The sequence below is a fragment of the Talpa europaea genome (genome assembly GCF_964194135.1).
Source record: "Talpa europaea genome assembly, chromosome: 3".
NCBI classification, from domain to species: Eukaryota; Metazoa; Chordata; class Mammalia; order Eulipotyphla; family Talpidae; genus Talpa; species Talpa europaea.
In genome coordinates, this window is record NC_140069.1 from 64,975,408 (window position 1) to 64,996,186 (window position 20,779).

General features: G+C 40.2%; 1 protein-coding gene across 1 annotated transcript in view; it reads left to right on the forward strand.

Annotated features, from left to right (window-relative positions):
- Positions 1 to 10,366: 10,366 nt before the first annotated feature.
- The window catches only part of PXDNL (peroxidasin like), a gene marked incomplete at both ends in the record, with an annotated part of 520,299 nt that continues 509,886 nt past the window's right edge, over positions 10,367 to 20,779 (forward strand). Inside the window, 1 exon segment of the mRNA XM_084230567.1 lies at positions 10,367 to 10,530. Coding sequence (XP_084086693.1) covers positions 10,367 to 10,530 — 164 coding nt within the window.

Here is a 20,779-nt window from a genome sequence, read left to right on the forward strand (position 1 = left end):
GCCCCTTAATCATAATGTAGTGACTGTCTGTGTCTCTGTTTACCTTTTTTCAGTTTGAATTCTATTTTATCTGATGTAAGTATAGCTGTTCCTGTCTTCTTTTTTGGTCCATTTGCTTGTAAGATTGTTTTCCAACTATTACTATCAGTCTTTTTATCTTTTGTAGTTAATGTGTTTCCTGACAATAGCAGAAGTTTGAGTTTTGTTTCTTAATCCAGCCTGCAATTGTGTGTTTTTATTGATGAGTTTGGTCCATTTATGTTTAGCGTTAATATTAAGTTGGCATCTGTATTTTCCATTTTATTTGTCTTTTTGTGATTTTATTCTTTGTCTTGTATCATTCTTCATAGTCATCCCTCTGTTGGTTTTGGCTTTAGGGCTTCTTGTAGTATTGTTTGGAGTGAGGTTTTAGTCCTAATGAAATTCTGGAGTTTCTATATGTCTGAGATGGTCCCTAGTCTTTCTTCATAGAGGAAGGAAAGTTTTGCAGGGTATAGTATTCTTTGTTGGCATTTGTTGTCTTGGAGTGTGTTGAATATGTTACTCCATTCTCTGCTTGCCCATTGCGTTTCTTCAGAGAAGTCTGATGTCTGCCTATTGGTTTTCCTTTGTATGTTATCTGTTTCTTCCCTGTTGTCAGCTTTATTATTTTTTCCTTGTCTTGGATTCTTGGGAGTTTTACTATTATGTGTCTGCTGTATTTTTCCTTTCATCGTGGAAGTTTGGTATTCTTCTCACTTCTTATGTGTCTATTTTCATATCCTTTTTCATGCTTGGGAAGTTCTCTTTGATTATCTCCTTGAATATTTTATCGGTTCCTATGTCTCTCTCCTCTCCTTCTGGGATTCCTATAACTCTTATATTTCCTCATGGAGTCATATATTTCTCAAAGTGTTTCTTCATTCTTTTTCCTTCATACTTCTCTTTCCTTTTTTGTTTTGGTTCTTTTTATTTCTGTGTCTTCAAGAGTACTGATTTATCTTCCATTTCACCTATTCTGTTTTCATTGCTTTTCCCAGAGTTCTTTAGCTCCTCCATTAATCTTTTTTTTTTTTTTAAATAGAGGCATGTTTTATTTATTTATTTGTTTGTTTTTGTTTATACATGCACTGGGTACAGTCAGAAGCGCGGGAGGGTGAGAGAATTCACCAGAGCCAGAGCCGGGAGCAGAGCAGGCAGAAGGACCGAAGTACACTGCTGAGGGGAGCAGCGGGCGGCAGGAGAGGTCTGTGCGCCATGTGGGACCCTCTTCCGGTGGCCGGGGAGCAGCCAGGGATCGAACCGGCGCCGCAGAGGCCGTGGGCAGCTTCACAACCCAGCGCTCAACCGCTGCGCCACCGGGGAGGCCTTCCTCCATTAATCTTTTAATCTCCTGTGTTTCTTTCATTTCCCTCTTTAGGGACTCAATTTCAATCCTCTGATTGTTGATTATTTTTCTCTTATCATTTCCTTTTCTACTTTTAGTTTGTCAATAATGGTAATTTTAAATTGTCTCTTGCAGGCTGAGAAGTTCTTCCCAGTCATTTTTCTTGGGTTCTGGTGGTTGCTTTTCTCTTTGTGGTGTGTCCTTCCCCTGATGGCTTGCTTGGTTGCTTATATTATTTCTTCTCCCCGATGTTTCTCTTCTAATTCGTTCTATGCGTTGGGACACTGTGTAAGTGGTATCGATGAGCATCTCTTTGGTGTGCTGCTTCTGGGATGTTGGGAGCTGGTAGCAAGACGGAGTTCAGTGCTGTTATGCCAAAACTCCACAAGGGTAGTGATATTATGGGTATTTTGGTGGGTGCTGTCTCTGAAGATCCCCTCCCTCTGTAATTACTCTGTTCCACAAGGGAATCTTGGGGTCCGTGGCTTCATTTGCAGAGTCATCCCTCTCGGTGCCCAAATGGGATTGTGGGGTTCCTGCCTTCCAACAATAGTTCAAGGGCTGTGCTTTCCTGGTGTAGTCCTTGTGGTTTACTTTAATGGCAAATCCTGTACCCTAGTTCAGTTAGGTTGCATAGCTTAGGCAGGCTGGCACTGGAGGCCTGTGGTTGCTTTGTGCAGTGCACACTTCCCTGCTGAGTCCGTTTTGGGGCCCTCCCTCTCTCTGGTCCAAAGGATGGTTGTGGGGTCCCTGACTTCCCCCCAATGGCACAGGGACCGTGCCTTCCTGGTGTGTGCAGTTTACCTTGATGATGGACCTGTGCCCCAGTTACACCTCTTTTAACAATGTTTTGTAGATTTCCTTGTGTAAGCCCCTCACCTCCTTTGTTTGGTTTATACCTAAATATGTATGTATTTTTGGGGAGAGTGAAAATGGGAACCTTTCTTAATTGCTTCCTCTTCTAGTTCATTGTTTTGCAAAGGAACTGATTTTTGTTTGATTTTGTAGCCTGCCACTTTGCTGAGCTGGCTTATTGTTCTTCCTGTTTTTTTTTTTTAATATTAAATAATGCTTTATTTTGTAAAACTTGACTTTTGACTGTAAATCAGTCATTCTTCTCAGCTGGCAAAGACAGACTTTCCCATCTGGGGTCCCCCTGCCAGCCTCCCTCCTATTCTTGAGATAATGCCCAGTATTAGGACAGGTAGGGCAGGTAGTTCAGTGGAATCTAAAGCTATCAAAGACAGCTTTACATTTTTACTTATCAAAAGCAGTATCATAACAATTCTTTTAAATTTCCATTTCTTTTATTTGTAGTTTTTCTCCATTTTAATTCTTTTTCTTTCCATTTTCTTTCTTAATCTACCTGTGGTTAAAAGCTCCACCCTCATTTCAATAGGGATACTTTCTAGGAAGAATAAATGTTCCTCCCCAGGGGGCTAGGGGGCGGTGGGTGTTCTGATTAGTTTTTCATGACTTTTTTGGGTACAATCTATATATTATCATGTTATCTGCAAATAATCATTTCCTAATTTGGATAACTTTTTTATTTTTCTCTTGCCTAATTGCTCTAGCTGTGACTTTTTTTTTTTAAAGATTTGTTTGTTTATTTATTTATTTATTTATTTGTGCAAGCACTGGGTGCAGTCAGAAATTTCGGTAGGGTGAGAGAATTCACCAGAGCCAGAGCAGAGCCGGGAGCAGAACAGGCAGAAGGACCGAAGTACACTCCTGAGGGGAGCAGCGGGCATGGCAGGAGAGGTCTGCATGCCATGTGGGACCCTGGCCAGCAGCCGGGGATCGAGCTGGTGCTGCAGAGGCTGCGGACAGCTTCGCTGCCCAGTGCTCAACAGCTGCACCACCGGGGAGGCCCTCTAGCTAGGACTTTTAATACTATGTTGAATAGTAGTTGTGAGAGTGGATAGCCTTGTCTTCTATCATATCTTAGTGGAGAGCCTTTCAGTTTTTCACCATTGAAAGTGATATTGTGGGTTTGTCACATATGGTTATCATTATGTTAAAATAGTTACAGTTATCTCAGCTTTTCAAATGTTTTCATGATAAATCTTACCAAATGTCTTCATGTTATCTACTGATATGATCATACAGCTTTTAGCTTCCTTTATGTTGATGTGGTGAATTATATTGAATGATTTTCAGATGTTACACAATCTTGTATCCCTGTTATGTTCTACTTGGTCATGATGTATAATCCCTTTAATACATTGTTGGATTCAATTGCTAAAATTTTAGGGAGGATTTTTGCATCTGTTTTCATGATGGAAATTGGTTTTAAGCCCTTGTTTGGCGATTGTTTAGTTTTGCTACTAGCATAATGTTGTTCTCGTAAAGTGTTGTTGGAAGTATTCCTTTGTCTTTTTTTTTTTTTTTTTTTTTTTGAAGAGTTTGAGCAGGATAGGTATTAGTTCACTTTTGAAAGTTTGGTAGAACTTTGTGAAGCCATCTGGTTCTGGGCTTTAGTTTTTGGGGAGAATTTTGATTTTTAAATTCCTTTGCTTGTGATTGTCTTGCTCAGGTTTTGTATTTCTTCCATTTTTAGTCACAGATGATTCTATAATTCTAAGAATTGGTCTGTTTCATCTAGGTTATTGAACTTGTTAGCAAAGTCATAATTTCTATTCTCTGATTTTTTGCAGTATCTATTGCAACTGCTCTTTTGTTTTTTTGATCCTGTTTATTTGTGTTTTCTGCCTTTTTTCTTAGTGAGCCTGCCTAGAGGTTTATTTTTTTTTCCATAGAACCAGCTTTTGGTTTCGTTGAACTTTTGGACTGTCTTTTTGATTTCTATTTCACTTATTTGTGCTCTAATTTTTTATTATTTCCTTGTATTGGCTTTATTTTTAAAAATTTGTAAACATCCTTATTTACTCTTCTGTCTTTTTTAAAATTTCCTTTTTTTTAAAAAAAGAAAGATCTTATTTATTTTATTTTTGCATAGAACTGGACCAGAGGTGTGAGGGTGGGAGTGAGAGGATTCACCAGAGACAGAATAGAGAGCAGAACAGGCAGATCTACTGAAATACACTTCTGAGGGGAGCAGTGGGTAAGACAGGAGAGGTCTGCTGTGCATGTGGGTCAGCTCTCTGGCCAGGGATTGAACTCAGGCCTTTGCAGTGGTAGCGCTGAGATTTAATCCCTAGGCTACCAGGGAGGTCCTCTTTTGTTCTTTTTCAATTCCTCAAGATGAGAGAAACAGTTGTTTGGATTCTTTCTTGAACCTTGATGTGGGCCTGTTTTGCTATATACTTTTTTTTATTGCTATATACTTCCCTCTCACTACCACTTTTGCAGTGACCCATGCATTCTGGAAGCTTGTGTCTTCATTGTCGTTTGTTTCAAGGTATTTTTGTTTTCCTCATTGAGTAGTCTTTCTGTAGTGTTTTATTCAGTCTCTACATAGTAGAGATTTTCCTGGTTTTTTTTTGTGTTTGATTTCTAGTTTGAAAGTTAAGTGATCCAAGAATCCAAGAATGTATGTGGTATTATTTCAGTCTTCATCAGTTTGTTCTCACTTGTCTGTGGCCCAGTATTTGGTCAATCATGGAGAATGTCTTATGTACTCTTGAAAAATGTGTGTTTTTTTTTTTTTTTTTTTGTAGCGGGAGGGAAGTGTTGCAGTATGCTTAAGATTTCTATGAGGTCCGGGCCTCCCCTGGTGGTGCAGTGGTTGAGTGCTGGGCAGCCTCTGCAGAGCTGGTTCGATCCCCGGCCACCGGCAAGTGTCCCATATGGTGTGACAGACCTCTCCTGCCATGCCCGCTGCTCCCCTCAGCAATGTATTTTGTCAGTCTGCCTGTTCTGTTCCCCGCTCTGGCTCTGGTGAATTCTCTCACCCTCCCGTGCTTCTGACTGTACCCAGCGCTTGTATAAATAAATAAATCTTTTGAAAAAAGAAAAAAAAAGATTTCTATTAGGTCCATAAGGAGTAATGTTTTTTTAAATTTTTATGTTTCTATTTTTTTTATCATTGCGTCCATTGGTGAGATTGAAGTGTTGAATTCTACCACAAGTGTTTTCCAATTTTTTTTTTTTCCTGAGTTGGTAGTCATTGCCTAATATATTTTGGTAATTTTTACTTGGTGAGTATTTGTTGATGATTGTTATGTCCTCCTGATATATTGTTCCCTTAATCATTATGTAGTGCCCACCTGTCTCTTGTAAACCTTTTTTAACTGGGCATTTGCTTGTCTGATATGACTGTCTCTGCCTTCCTTTGAGTCCCTTTAGCATGTAGGCTTGTTTTCCAATGCTTTACCTTGAGTCCATGTTTATCTTTGTAATTTAGGTGTGTCTCCTTGAGACAACAGAAGGTTGGATTCTGTTTCTTAATCCATCCAGATACTCTGTGTCTTTTTATTGGTGAATTTATTCTGCTAACATTTAGTGAATATTGATATATGAAAGTATGGTGCTGCTATTTCACGTTTCAGTTCTTTTTAAGTATTTCTCTATTTAGCTTATATACTAGTGTTCCTTTCAGTATTTCTTGGAAAGCCATGTATTTTTGAAAACTCCTTCAGTTTTTCTTTGTGAAGGTCTTTATTTCTCCTTCATATCTAAAGGGAAGCCTTGAAGGTATAGTATTCTTGGTTTGCAGTTTTTGTCTTTAAAATTTTTCAATCACTCCATTCTATTCTCTCTTCCTGCAGTGTTTCTTCTGAGGAATCTAATCTTAGTCTGATTGGGAGTCCCTTATAGGTTATTTGCTTTTTCCCCCTTGGCAACTTCAGTATTCTTTCTTTGTTTTGAACCCTTGGAAATTTCACCACTATATCTTGGTGGTATTCTCATTCTGTTAATGTATACCAGTGTTCTTTTAACTTCCTGGATTTGTATATTTCCTTTTCCAGGTTTGGGAAGTTTTATTTCTTTAAATATATTCTCTATTTCTTTTTATCTCTCTTGCCCTTCTGGACACCCCTTCTTCTTTTTTTTTATTTTAAGATCTATTTATTTATTTATATACTTATTTATTTAAAAACTATTTATTTATACAAGAACCGGGGTATAGGTCAGAGATGCTGGGGGCGAGAGGTTTCACCAGAGACAGAGCGGGGAACAGAACAGGCAGACTGAAGAAATACACTGCTGAGGGGAGCAGCAGGCGAGACAGGAGAGGTCTGCTTGCCATGTGGGACCCTCTCGGGCTGGCCGGAGTCGAACCTGCTCTTCAGAGACTGTGGACAGCTTCACAGCGCTGTGCTCAACCACCTGCGCCACCAGGGGAGGCCCAATTTATTGGATACAGTCAGAAGCATGGGAGGGTGAGAGAATTCACCAGAGTAAGAGCAGAGAGCAGAGCAGGCAGACTGATGAAGTACACTGCTGAGGGGAGCAGCGGGCATGGCAGGAGAGGTCTGTCACACCATGTGGGACCCTCACCCGGTGGCCGGGGATTGAACCAGTGCTGCAGAGGCTGCGGGCAGCTTCGCAACTCAGCGCTCAACCGCCACACCACCGGGGAGACCCCACCCCTTATTCTTACATTGCTTTTCCTCTTTTTTTTTTTTTGCTTCACTTCTCTTTTCCTCTTCCATCTTGCTTCTTTAGGTCTTATCTGACTTCTTTGAATTTTTTTAATGATGGCAGTTCTTGACGTCTGTGTCCCTATGGGAAGAATAGATTTTCCATGTCTTTGTAACTGGGTTCTGGAGATATGTTCTCTTTATGATGAAGTAGTCCCCTTGGGACTCCCGTGACCATTTTCTGTGTTATTTTATCTGCCCATTGCTTTCAGAATCTCACTTATGTGGTGTTGGCCTCTGCTTGTTGTGTCTCCACCCCTTTCACATTGGACCAGGGCACTCACAAGAGGGCATCTGGGATTTGCTGCAGTTAGGCTGGGCCCTGTACAGCCTGAATTGGAATATGCACATGTTCCCAAGGTGCTAGTGGGTGGCCCTGTGTTCAGGAGTTTTTTCCTTAGGGTCAATATTGTCCAGTGGGTACCACTTCCCCAGGTGCTCATCAGAAGTCCTAATGTCAGGGGTGCTTCCAGGAGGGCACCTGAGGGTTGTTTTTGTAAGGTGGGTCCCTACGTGGCCTGGTCTGAGTTAATGCACTGGTTCCCAAAGTCTTTAATCCTCCTATTCTTTATTAGTATGTTTAATTCTCTAAACACACTGAACCAAAATTTTTTCATATTCCATACCTAAATCCAATATTTGAACTATGCAAGATAACTTTCTCCTCTTTATGTTTCTGATGGTTAGCTTTTATAGCTTTGTTTCATATTTTGTTGTTTTTGAACAAGCTTGTGTTGAAGAACTTTATATGTAAGAATTATTAGAGGGATGGGTTGTTTTTGCCAGAACCACTGCTAGCTCACAACCCCTTTAAATCTTCACTTTTAAGGTTTTCAGATTACTCAGGTGGAATACCCTGAAAATTCATGTGAAAGCTAATTTGGAGATTCTGCATCTCCAAAGAGATTTTTATTCTTCCCTTTCTATTGAAATAGGCAATTTTTTCATATGTTCTCTGAGTGGATGGGAGGTGTAGGGGGTTTGGGTGTGAGTAAAATTATTTTATTTCCATAAACTTAATGAACATGCAGATTTTCCATTTGAGACACTCCACTTCAGAAAGGAATTTTCTTCTTCCGTACCCCTTCTACTTGAAAATAGGAATGTAATTTCACTTGGTTAAACAAATACTCTAAGCTTAACTAACCTTCTGTGTTTTCTTGCCTTACTGGCGTCCCACTTTCACTTCAGTTTTGGACTTAGATATCTTTCTAACTTTCTCAGCACATTGGTGCATTAAAAATGAGTTTATTATTTTATCCAGCAAGTGTGTTTTTAGGCTGGAGAGAGGTGGTAAGGTATTACAAGAAAGAACTTACAAATAGTAAGTAGATATTTTCACATTGAACATTAGATTCATAAAATAGAAATGTTTTAGTCTTCTGGGGAAAGGCTTTATGAGTCTACATAATACTATATTTTGAGTTGAAAACAATGTACAAATCTGCATGTCTCCTGTCCTCCAAATCACAAACTTCAGCAAGAGTATAGTTGCAGGATTGGGATTGAAGGAAGAAATTGACTTGTTTGGTTTATTAACATACTTAGGCAATAAAGTATGTTGAACAATGTCAAGCATATTTAAAGTTAAGTAAATCATTCTTGTTCATAGAAATTAAAATTTTCCTCCTGATCGTCGATATTTAATCAAAAATCCACATGAATTTAACTTTGAACCTTTTTGCCAAAAGAGGGCAGTGTTCACCTACAGAATAAAACAGGACTGAAGAATTGCTGGAGAAAAGGTGAATGGATTTATTTTTCCTCATATGGTTGATAAAATTTGACAAAACCAACTCTCCAAGCACTGGATTTGTCTCCCACTCTGTCACCTGGGATTGTTGCCTAGATTGGACCATTCACGTTTTAACTTTTCTATGTTTTTACATTTTTTAAAGTGCTTGTGTAGGCATGAGTTTGAACATTTTAGTTTTTAAAACTAAAACCAAAAGGCTTCCTTAAGTTACCGACTTACAGAGTGAACAAAATTATATATTTAATTGCATATTTATTGAAGTCTGCAGTTTTCAACAGTGTCACTGGAACCAATTCTCACCTCAGTGAATGTGGCCAGTTAAAACTGCTCATGAGGGCCTCCCCGGTGGTGCAGCGGTTGAGCGCTGGGTTGCGAAGCTGCCCGCAGCCTCTGCTGCACCGGTTCGATCCCCGGCTGCTGGGCGAGGGTCCCACATGGCACGCAGACCTCTCCTGTCTTGCCCACTGCTCCCCTCAGCAGTGTATTTCATCAGTCTGCCTGCTCTGTACCCTGCTCTGGCTCTGGTGAATTCTCTCACCCTCCCGCGCTTCTGACTGTACCCAGTGCTTGTATAAATAAATAAATCTTAAAAAACAAACAAGGGGCCTCCCCGGTGGCGCAGCGGTTGAGCGCTGGGTTGTGAAGCTGCCCGCGGCCTCTGCGGCGCTGGTTCGATCCCCAGCTGCTCCCCGGCCACCGGAAGAGGGTCCCACATGGCGCGCAGACCTCTCCTGCCGCCCGCTGCTCCCCTCAGCAGTGTACTTCGGTCCTTCTGCCTGCTCTGCTCCCCGCTCTGGCTCTGGTGAATTCTCTCACCCTCCTGCGCTTCTGACTGTACCCAGTGCATGTATAAACAAAACAAACAAATAAATAAAACATGCCTCTATTTAAAAAAAAGATTTAAACAAACAAAAAAAACTGCTCATGAGAAATGTGTCTCCAGACTTTGAGTTCAGAGGAGGCTCAGGCTTGCTCTATATTACAAACTTTACACACAGGTTTAACTTTCAGTGTGTCTCCTAGACATGTAGGTATATTCATTCATGGTCTAACCATCATGTTTTAAACATTAAATACTCAAGGAAGAAGCCAGAATTAACTGATTTCAGTCATATATGAGTGAAGTGCTATTGATTTCAGGAGAACAATCTACAGAAGAAAATGAAAACATTTTTTTGAGAGCATAGTCTGGAGTAGGGAGGGAGTATGTGCTACTAGATCAACTAATTAAAACTCTGTCTGACCTTTAGGATTTGGTAATGTTAGCTGATAAAAAGAAGAAAAGTCGTTTTGCATGGATCCAATAAATAATTAATCAACTTGAGCTTCAAAAGATCAGCTAGAGGCTACAAGTCTGGGGCTTTAAATAAAATGTGCAGTGGAAGCAAATTTAGAAAAGTTTGTGTTTTTATTATGCTGCCTAGAGATATTATGTATCTTCAGAAAGAGACCATTTGCACCAAAAATCTTCTCCTGATGTCTGGGAGTCCAGCACCCCCTAGGCTTGCTGCCCTCAAGCCTGTAATGTGATCTTCCTTCTTCTGGATTGGTCAGATGCAGCATTTTCCCTGGGAGCTGCACTAAACTAGGGCTCCCAAGCTGGGTTCAGCCAGCCCAGCAGCAACCACTGCCTCGCCACCGGCCACCATGGCAGCTGTTCTTCCTTCTGCTGCTTCGCCTCCAGCAGTGAAGGGAGCCATGGAACACAGATTCTTCTGCTGGACCACTTCCTTTCTCTTGGTGGTGTGGTGCTTGCCAGTGCTAGCCTGCCCTAGTCGGTGTCTTTGCTTGAAGAGTACTGTCCACTGCATGCACTTGATGTTGGATCACATTCCTCAGGTGCCACAGATGACCACAGTCCTGTAAGTTCACAGAGATCTCAGCTCAGCAATATGCTCCCTATCCCTCTGCTGAGAATGATTGCTGTTCTTTTAAACCAGGATTTCTGATGCTTTCCCTGCTTACATAGTAGGAAGAGGCTTGTCACTTTTAAACCACTTTGTGTTTCAGTTCTGTTAGACTAGAAAATGTGAGAATGATGTGTTAAAATAAATTATGTGCTCTAGATGGAGTTCTTTTTTCCAGCACTTTCCAGAACTAAGAATTTTCAGCTTTTGTCCTTCAAGAATTTTCCTACATAGGTTCTCATTATTCCTTCTCATCCTCTCTTTCCACATCTTTCAGACTCCTCTAATTGGTTCAGCATGTATCTGTCCCATTTGGAAAGAACTAATTTAGCTTCAGTGTGATTCCAATTTTTTATGTGTTGTGATTTCTTTCTTCTGTTCATTTTTGGACCTTGTATTCTGTGTGCCTCCAGGTTGGTGGTGTCCTTAGTCTTAGACTATATATTGCAGATTTCCCAAAGTAGACCCTCCAGTGACCCAGTAGAGCACACGGTACTTAAAAATCTGACTGAGCAGCAAATAACTCAAGAGCATCTAGAAGGTATTATGGGGTGGTAGAATTAACCAACATTTAAGACTCAAATGGACCAAGATTCAAATCTTCCTTGTCTTTAATGTGGGGGTAGTAAACCTTTATCATTTAGTTGTCATTTAGATTAAAATATGTGTGAATACAAATCTTAAAAATTTCAACCTTTATACAAGAGAAGAAAAGCAACATGAAAATAAATATTGATTCAAAGGTTTCACTATAAACTGCAAATTATGTGATGTATTTGGAAGAGACAATATCTTTGTTTCAAGTCCATTTGGGAGCAGAGGAAAATAATCTAAGGCTTCTGAAAATTTCACATAGGAGATAAACATTCTATATGTTTTGGTCATAAGCATGAAATGAGCATTTAATTTGGTAATGAAAAGTTGAAGTTGGTGGTTGGTAGTTGCATAGAAAATGACATATGTAGGGCTCATGTATCTTTATCATCATTTTTATTAAGTACTGTAAATTTTATATGTTTGCAAATATCAAACTAATTATTGTTCTAGAAAACAAGACCGATCCTTGAACCTAGGACCAATGCCTTTTGTGACCATCCCATTGTCTTTTTGTAATAACTGCCTCTGATAGCAACAAAGCCTTAAGAGGAAGGACCGCTTGTCTAAAACAATGCCATGGAGCTAAATAAAATGCTACCTAAGGTGCAATTTGTACCCAAGTTTTTGTTTCTTAGGTACTTTAAAGAAGACATTAGTATTATTAGGGTCTCTCTTCTGGGGGTAATGAACAGAATTGAAAGGGCATTGACAATGTAGTTATGCGGAGCCTTCTACTGTATGCAGAAATAAAGCCTGATGACTGGGGTCTTAGGTTCTCCAAGGCCTGCCTGTGAGCCTGATACTACACAGTGATATGTGTGTTGCCTTGGGTGAGTTCTCAACTTCTTGGTGTCTCAGTTTCCTAATCTGTAAAATGGGGTGCTCATCATGTTCCCTGTCTAGGGTTATTCTGAAGAGTAACTGAGTTAACTCATGTTTAATACTTAGGAAAGTCTTTGACTATTAAGCTCGATGGAAATGGTTTGCTATTATTATGTTTACAATTAAGGACAAACTACAGACGCATACCTGTAGAAAACTGCTGAAGTCATTTGAGGGAAATGGGATGGGTGAAAGACAAACTCCAATGTGAATAAAATGATGGACAACACCTGAGTTTGAACTTGGAGTTTAGGCAGGATAGTGAGGACAGAGACATCTCAGCCCAAAACGCCAGTCTGCTGCTGAGTTGATTGCCACCTTGAGGCAGTTTGGTTCCGTTGTTAATGAGCTTGCCATATATGCCCAGGAAATATGGAAGCCCAAAATGAAGCTCCCTAACTTTCAAATATTAGCAGCTAGTTAAAAATTTAAAAAATGAACAGGAAAAGCATAGAGCCATACATAATTGTAGGTTATTTTCAGCCCAGGACCTGCAGTTGTGACCTGTTAGAGAAATGGTATAAAAGCTATGGAATTGGTCTTCTACTTCTTTGAGGTCAAAATCCTTGACACAGGATCACATTTTATATACAATATCATGGAGGACCACAACTAACCTCATTAAAATAATAATTCTAAAAATAAAAAGGCCAATCAACTTTTAAAGTTAGGACAAATGGGTCTCTTTAAATTTCTACCCAACAACAGAATCAAGAGTTTTTGGTGAGCCTGACATCAAAACAGTGGGCATGGTGTAAATCAAATTTGGCACTATAAATGGCCAAAGTGTCTAGCAAATGTAAATTAGTAGTATTTTATAATTTCTTTTTTTTTTTAAGATTTATTTATTTATTTATACAAGCACTGGGTACAGTCAGAAGTGCGGGAGGGTGAGAGAATCCACCAGAGCCAGAGCGGGGAGCAGAGAAGGCAGAAGGACCAAAGTACACTGCTGAGGGGAGCAGCGGGGGGCAGGAGAGGTCTGTGCACCATGTGGGACCCTCCTCTGGTGGCCGGGAGCAGCCGGGGATCGAACCGGCGCTGCAGAGGCTGCAGGCAGCTTCGCAACCCTGCGCTCAACCGCTGTGCCACCGGGGAGGCCCAGTATTTTATAATTTCTTTGTATTTTTCTTTATATATTTAAAAATAATTTAACCACAATAAAAAAATATTTCAGTCACATATAGGAAAACTTCACTTAGACGTTGATTACAATTTATCAGGTTGTTAAGTTTAGAAAAATTCAAAACTTCCCTCCTTAATTCTAATGTGATTCCATCTATAAATATATCATTGTATATTCAAATATCGTTTATCAAATATCATGCTACCATTTAGAAAATCTCACTTCCCATACTGTATATTTTAGTGAACAAATCTTTCCGAATTAGCATTAGCAGATGAAAAATATCTACTAACAAAAGTAACATCGTTAGGTAGAGCCTATTCAATAATCTGAGTGGTATTGGCTTAGGTGTATTTCTTTCCATTTATCCCAGTCGTTAAGTTGTACTTTCTGAATCTTACTTGCTGGTTAAGAAATGTGATGTTCTTAGAATTTCCAGGATTGGGGAGACTGGAACTCAGATGAACTCAGGGACTGAAGTTTATAAGCATATGACTGTTTTGATGATTGAAGATGTCCTCAAAGTTCTTGAATTCACAAGTATGCAGTGTGCAGTTTTATATATTTACTTCAAAGGCAATTCCTTTAAGTAGTAAACTTTCCTTACCCTCAAAGAATATAAAGCGAGAGGGGAAAAAACTGGGGTTGGGAGATGGGAAGATGAGTTAAGTTTAGTCATGAAAAAATTTGGCTGGCTGATAAAAATTTCATCTTCTTCAGGAAGAAGAGAGTTTCCACCAGCTCTTTCCAATTTCCGTTCCTGCTAGATTAAAAAAAAAAAAAAAAAAAAACCTTTCATTATGTTGACCTTTGAAACAGATTTTTTTCTGACTTCTGTATAGCTAGCATAACTTGTGACTTTGGAATATCACTTAACAGTAGTGAACAGGCTTAACTCCTTAAGTGTTTCCCCCATTTGGCATGATTGAAGTGAAGCATGAGAGGCCCAAGCTGATCCATCTCCGGTTCAAATCTATCCCAGTTGTTTTCCTGTCAGGGAGAGAAATGGAACTAAAAGTTTAAGTGCATTTCTTAATTACCTACTTAAAGGATGAGGGTAGACAATTGCAGAAAAATTCCCCAGTTTTAGGGGTTTAATAAAATACAGTCTCACTGCTCTTATGACTCAGGCCAGTGTGGTCCTGGGAGAGAAGCTAGAAAAGACTGCTTGGAAGGCACATGAGGGTTACTCGAGCCTGAGCACAGAGAGTGAGTAAAGAGAGAGTGAGGAGAGGCCAGCTCCCGGGGTGCAGAGGGATCAACACCTGCAGCTATTGACAACATTGTCCAGGATATGAGTCACATTTGATATATGGGACTCATTCTTCCGTCAAACCAATGTATAGAAGAATTAGTTTAAAGGATAAATTAATTCCATTTGGGAGATGTTAATTTGGGGTTCCCTGTGGGACACACAGTTGAAGACATCTAGTAGATTTCAGGAAGCTGGAAGTACAGTTTATTACACTGAGTACTCCCTAAGGTAGCAAGGAGAGTGCAGGTCCTAGTGTTGAGACAAGGTCACATTGCCAGGTAAGCATATTAAAGGGAGAATAAAGGGGCCGATTAAGTGGCAGAGACTGACCATCTGAGAAAGCCGAGATGGGCAGGGAGCAGGATGTTTCCTGGTACGAGTGTGACCTGTTGTGGTGGTGTCCCAACATGGGATACTGAAAACAGCTGGCAATCTGGAAGGCAAGAACGATGTAGTAAAAACAGTTTCAAGGGGTTATACTAAGTGAAACAAGCCAGAAGGGCAGAGATAAATACTGGATGACATTACTTACATATGGAATATAGAAAACCCAAACAAAGGGTAAAAGACAAACTTTAGAACCAACCCTTGAAAACTGACCATTCATCTCGGGCTTTCATAGGGGGTGGAGGAGGGAGAGAGTCTGAAACAGGAGGATGGTGGGGCAACACAACAGACTGCAGTGGAGGACTGTGAGTGCTTTGGTGGAAGAAGGGCTACAGTGACTACACCTGGTTGGGGGGACTCCTGTACTGTTGGAACACTAGCAAGGATGTAAAATAATATTACTTCAATAGCAATAAAAATTTAATATAAAAAGCTAATTTTGTTTTTTAAAAAAAAAGCAGCTTCACTATCAAGGTGGGAACAGAGCCAGATTTCTAAAATTCAGGAGTCACAATCCTGCTTATCCTGATTTCAGAAAACTTGGCAATCACCAAGGAGGTGACAATTAGCACCCCTATTTCTGATCTATGGTATCTAATCTGCAAAGTAGGGGTGAATAATTGGCTAGTAAGGCCCATATCTCTGCTGGGCTCTTCCTGGGATTGCCTGCCACTTATACTTAGGTGGTGCCAGCTGATTAAGTTCATGGAATAGAATAGTTTTTTTCACTCTAAACTCTGCATTTCATCCCCTACTGTAGATTCCATAAATGAAATAATAGGAAGCATTAGAAAATAACAGCATTTGGGGGGATTTTAATATGAAGAGGTAAGGCTGTGGTTGGCGATATAGAGCACATAGGAGATTGTTAGTCACAGTGAGGTCCTGTGTAAGAAAGACCACTTTGTTTTGCGTTTATGGAATAAGAATGGAAATTGAATGTCCTGGTTTGTCATCTGGATGGGAACTGTAGATAGCGAAAATTGGTGACAAAAAAGGAGGGGAAATGTGAAGAGCAGGGGACAGTTTTTGAATTTTGCTCTGGTTGAGAGGGCAAGGGCTCAGAAATACAGTAAATTCAGAAGGGATACAAGCAAGAGATGCAGTTGTGAGAGTTACGGGGTAAGAGAATTACTAATTAGGTTGGAAGGAGGAAGTGAGACTTCCTGGGAGATGCTTGTGGAATGAGAACGGCTAAATAGGCTAGAACTCTAGAAAGGTCCACAGTTAAGAGCCAGGCCCACAGCCATACAAATAAGAGCCAGGACCGTTGTGTGGGTCCTGGCAGTTGTGTAGGCTATGCACAGCTCAACTCCACACTCTGCCCCCTGTAGGGCGATCCTCCGGAAAAGAGAGAAAGGAGTCAGAGATGCAGCAACCAAAGAAATTGGAGAAGCCCTGGAGAAGAGTATTACCAGTATTCCAAGAGGCAGATGCGTGGCCCAATCTAGCAGAAATTGAGGTGACTTTAATATGTTGGAAGCGAAGGAGAAAGTCATAGAACGTTATTCCTTTCGTTTGTATTTTAAAGGACAGTGAAGTGTTTTATGTGTGTGACATTGAAAGGGAATGAAAGTAGTGATGCAAAGAGAGAGACTATGAGAGAAGAGATGTGGATATGCTTTTATTGGTCCTTGTAGTTCCCAGGATTGGTGCTGGCAAACATATTAGTGTATGCAAGTAATTGAGAGCCTGAGGTTTAGATAGACCTAGCAGGATACAGACGTTCTTATCTGAAAAGCAGAAAATCCAGCAGGACACAGGCCTGCACCCTCGTGAGCCAAGGCACCTGGAGGCCATCATTGCGGCAGATGTCCCAACCCAGGAGCAGAATAAGTCTAATATCCATGTTTCAGTTTCTAAAGCGAAAGAGAAACACAATGTTGAAAATAACAGAAATTTGGTTGAGGAGACAGTGAATGTTGTTGACCAACTAGGTTTTTTTTTAGATTTATTCCACTGCTTCAATAGCATCTTTCACAAATAATTTTTTTTACTAATTTAATTTTTAAATTAAATTAATTGTTCATTTTTAAACAATATTTGCTTCCCCCCAACTCCTCAGGTGTAGTCCCCATAGAGTTTCCTTCACCAATACACCCGTGCACCATCACCTCAGTCCCCTGTGCTCCTCCCTCCCTCCCTCTGATCCCTCTCCCTCCTCCTCTCCTGAAGTATTGTCTCTGATTTATAATTGTCCATTTTGCTTTGTTGTGTTTTGTACTTTTTTTTTATACTGATGTCTTATTTGGTTTCCCTATATTTGTGCTATAAGTGAAACCATCTGATATTTTTCTTTTTCCTTCTGGCTTATTTCACTGAGCATAATTCCTTCTAGCTCCATCCATGTTGCTGAGAATGGCTTGAGTTTATTTTTTTAGATTGCTGAGTAATATTCCATGGTGTATATGTACCACATCTTCTTGATCCAGTCATCTATTTTTGGGCATTTGGGTTGTTTCCAGGTTTTACCTATTGTAAATAGTGCTGCAATGAGCATAGGGGTACAGGTATTCTTTTGAATCAATGTTTTTGTGTCCTTTGGGTAGATCCCTAGGAGTGGAATTGCCAGGTCATGTGGTACCTCCATTTGTAGGACTGAGGAAACTCCAGACAGCTTTCCATAGTGGTTGGACCAGTTTGCACTCCCACCAGCAATGTAGGAGAGTTCCTTTTTCACCACATCCTAGCCAACATTTGTTGTTGCTAGATTTTTTGATATGTGCCATTCTTACTGGTGTAAGATGGTATCTCAGTATGGTTTTGTTTATTTAAATATTTTATTTTATATATTTCTTACATCTTTTTTCATCTTTGCACAATGTATGCATTTTAATTTTGGTTATATTCCCCATACAATTGCAGCTCCCCCCTTATTTTGACTCTAGTCCTTCCTTTCCTTGCCCCACCCTCTCCTCTCCCCCACCGTAGTGTGTCTCTGGTTTATAGTTGCTTGTTGATTTTGATTTTTACTTTGTATTGATAAGTCTTTTTCCTGGTCTCTTATTTAGGTTTTCTAAATTCCTGCTATGAGTGAGACCATCCGGTATTTTTCTTTTTCTTTCTGACTTATTTCGCTGAGCATGATCCCTTCTAGCTCCATCCATGTTGCTGCAAACTGCATGTGTTTATCTTTTTTTTTAATAAATTTTATTTTTATATTACCCATACAATTGCAACCCCCTTATTTTGACCCCAATCCTTCCCCTCTCTGCCCCCCAGCCTCCATAGAGTGTCTCTGGTTCATAGTTGTTTGTTGATTTTGATTTTCACTTTCTTATAGTTATTCATTTTCCTGGTCCCTTATTTAAGTTCTCTAGATTCCTGCTATGAGTGAGACCATACGGTATTTTTCTTTTTCTTTCTGGCTTATTTCGCTGAGCATGATCCCTTCCAGCGCCATCCATGTGGCTGCAAATGGCATGTGTTTATCTTTTTTGAATGCTGAGTAATATTCCATGGTGTATATGTACCACATCTTCTTGATCCAGTCATCTATTTTTGGGCATTTGGGTTGTTTTCATAGCTTAGCTATTGTAAACAGTGCTGCTATAAACATGGGTGTGCAGGTGCCCTTTGGAATTACTGTTTCTGTGTTATTTGGGTAACTACCTAGGAGTGGAATTGCTGGATCATATGGAAGCTCTATGTTTAGTAGTTCAAGAAATCTCCACACAGCTCTCCATAGTGGTTGGACCAGTTTGCACTCCCACCAACAGTGCAGAAGAGTTCCTTTTTCTCCACACCCTTGCCAACATTTGTTGTTGCTAGTTTTTTTAATATGTGCCATTCTCACTGGTGTGAGATGGTATCTTATTGTAGTTTTGATTTGCATTTCCCTGATTAGAAGTGATGTTGAACATTTTTTCATATGCCTGTTGATCATTTGCATTTCCTCTTCAGAGAAGTTTCTTTTTAGCTCTTCTGCCCATTTTTTAACTGGATTATTTTCTTTGTTTTTGTTGAGTCTCATCAGCTCTTTGTAGATTTTTGTGATCAGTCCTTCATCGTTAGTGTTGTGTGCAAAAATGTTCTCCCAGTTGGTGGGGTTTCTCTTTGTGTTGGTTATTGTCTCTTTTGCTGTGCAGAAGCTCTTTAATTTGATGTAGTCCCAGCTGTTCATCTTTGCCTTCACTATCACTGCTTTGGGTGATGTGTCTGTAAAGATGTCTTTGATGTGCATGTCATGTAGTGTTTCGCCTATATTTTCTTCTATGTATTTTATGGCTTCAGGTCTTACGTCTAGTTCATAGTAATCGTTGATTATTCTTTTTTAAAAAAGATTTATTTATTTATTTGTACAATCACTGGTTACAGTCAGAAGCGTCGGAGGGGAGAGAATTCGCCAGAGCCAGAGCGGGGAACAGAACAGGCAGACCAACAAAATACACTGCTGAGGGGAGCAGCGGGTGGCAGGAGAGGTCTGCGTGCCGTGTGGGACCCTTACTGGTGGCCGGGGATCAAACCGGTGCTGCAGAGGGTGGGGACAGATTTGCTGCCCAGCGCTCAACCAGGGGAGTGCCACCAGGGGAGGCCCTCTGATTATTCTTTTGATTTCTACTGAGTCTGTTGTGATTTTTCCTCTTTCAATTATAACCCTATTAATTAATTAATTAATTTTTTGTGGGACCCTTGCCAGTGGCAGGGGAACGAGCCGGCGCTGCAGAGGCTGCGGGCAGCCTCGCAGCCCAGCGCTCAACTGCTGTGCCACCAGGGGAGGCCCCTTATAATCCTATTTATATATGTTTTTTTCCATTTTTTATTTTTGAGCCTGGCTATTTTGTTTATTTTTTTCAAAGTACAAACTTTTAGTTTCATTGATCTTTAATAATTTTTTTTAAGATTTATTTATTTATGCATACAAGAACTAGGGTGTAGGCCAGAGGTGTGGGGGGGTAAGAGGATGCACCAGAGACAAAGTGTGGAGCAGAACAAGTGGATCAACTGAAATACACTGCTGAGGGGAGCAGCAGGCGAGACAGGAGAGGTCTGCTGCACCATGTGGGTCACCTCCCTGGCTGGGGATCAAGCTCATGCTTCAGTGGCTGGTGATAGCTTGATAGCACTATGTCTTTAACCCCTGCCACCAGGGAGGCCCCCCACAAATAATTTTTATAAAATTTTTTTATTTGTCATATTTTTGTGATCAGCTCAAATGGAAATAATAAAATAACATAGACTGAATGACTTAAATAACGTTTACTTCTCCCAGTTCTGGAGAACAGGTGGTTCAATGTTCAGGTGTCAGCCAATCCGGCGTCTGGTGGGGGCTAGCTTCCTGGTCCAGTGAGACAAGGGCCTTCTCACTGCATTCTCATATGGTAGAGATCATCTCTCTCCTTTCTCTCCTGAAAAGGGCACTACCCTTATCTCAAGGGCTCCACCCTTATCATCTCCCAATGTCCCACCTCCTAACACTATCATACTGATGAGTGAGGCTTCAATATATGAATTTTAAGGGGACACAGACATTCAGTCCATTGCAGTGATTCAGGTTGGAGTTATCTAAATGTTTATCTAAAGGAAATATGTTACTGATAGAACTAAAATGGCCTGGTGTGCTCTTTCTTTAGTTTATATGTTCCTTTCTACTCTGACCTACAGTAAATTACTTCTTAGGGTGCATGGGAGGCGTATGTTACACAGCTCTTTCTTGCTATTGCATAAAATCAACTATGTCTGAGCAAATTAAAATCATAGGATCTTTTCTAAATATAAAATTAAAACTTCTAAATATTCTTCCTTTGTTTGAGTCAACAGAGTAGCCACAAAAGTGTTACAACACAGTTTATTGTTAAATACCAGACTCTGTCATGGAAACCTGAGTTCCTGTTAAAAATTGTCCTGTTAACAGATTCTTCTGCTCAGTTTGGATAACTGTGTCAGTTCTCCCCAGTAATTCTTTATTTGAATAGTGAAAAAAAAAGCATAAAATAAAAAATAGCAAATTTGACTTT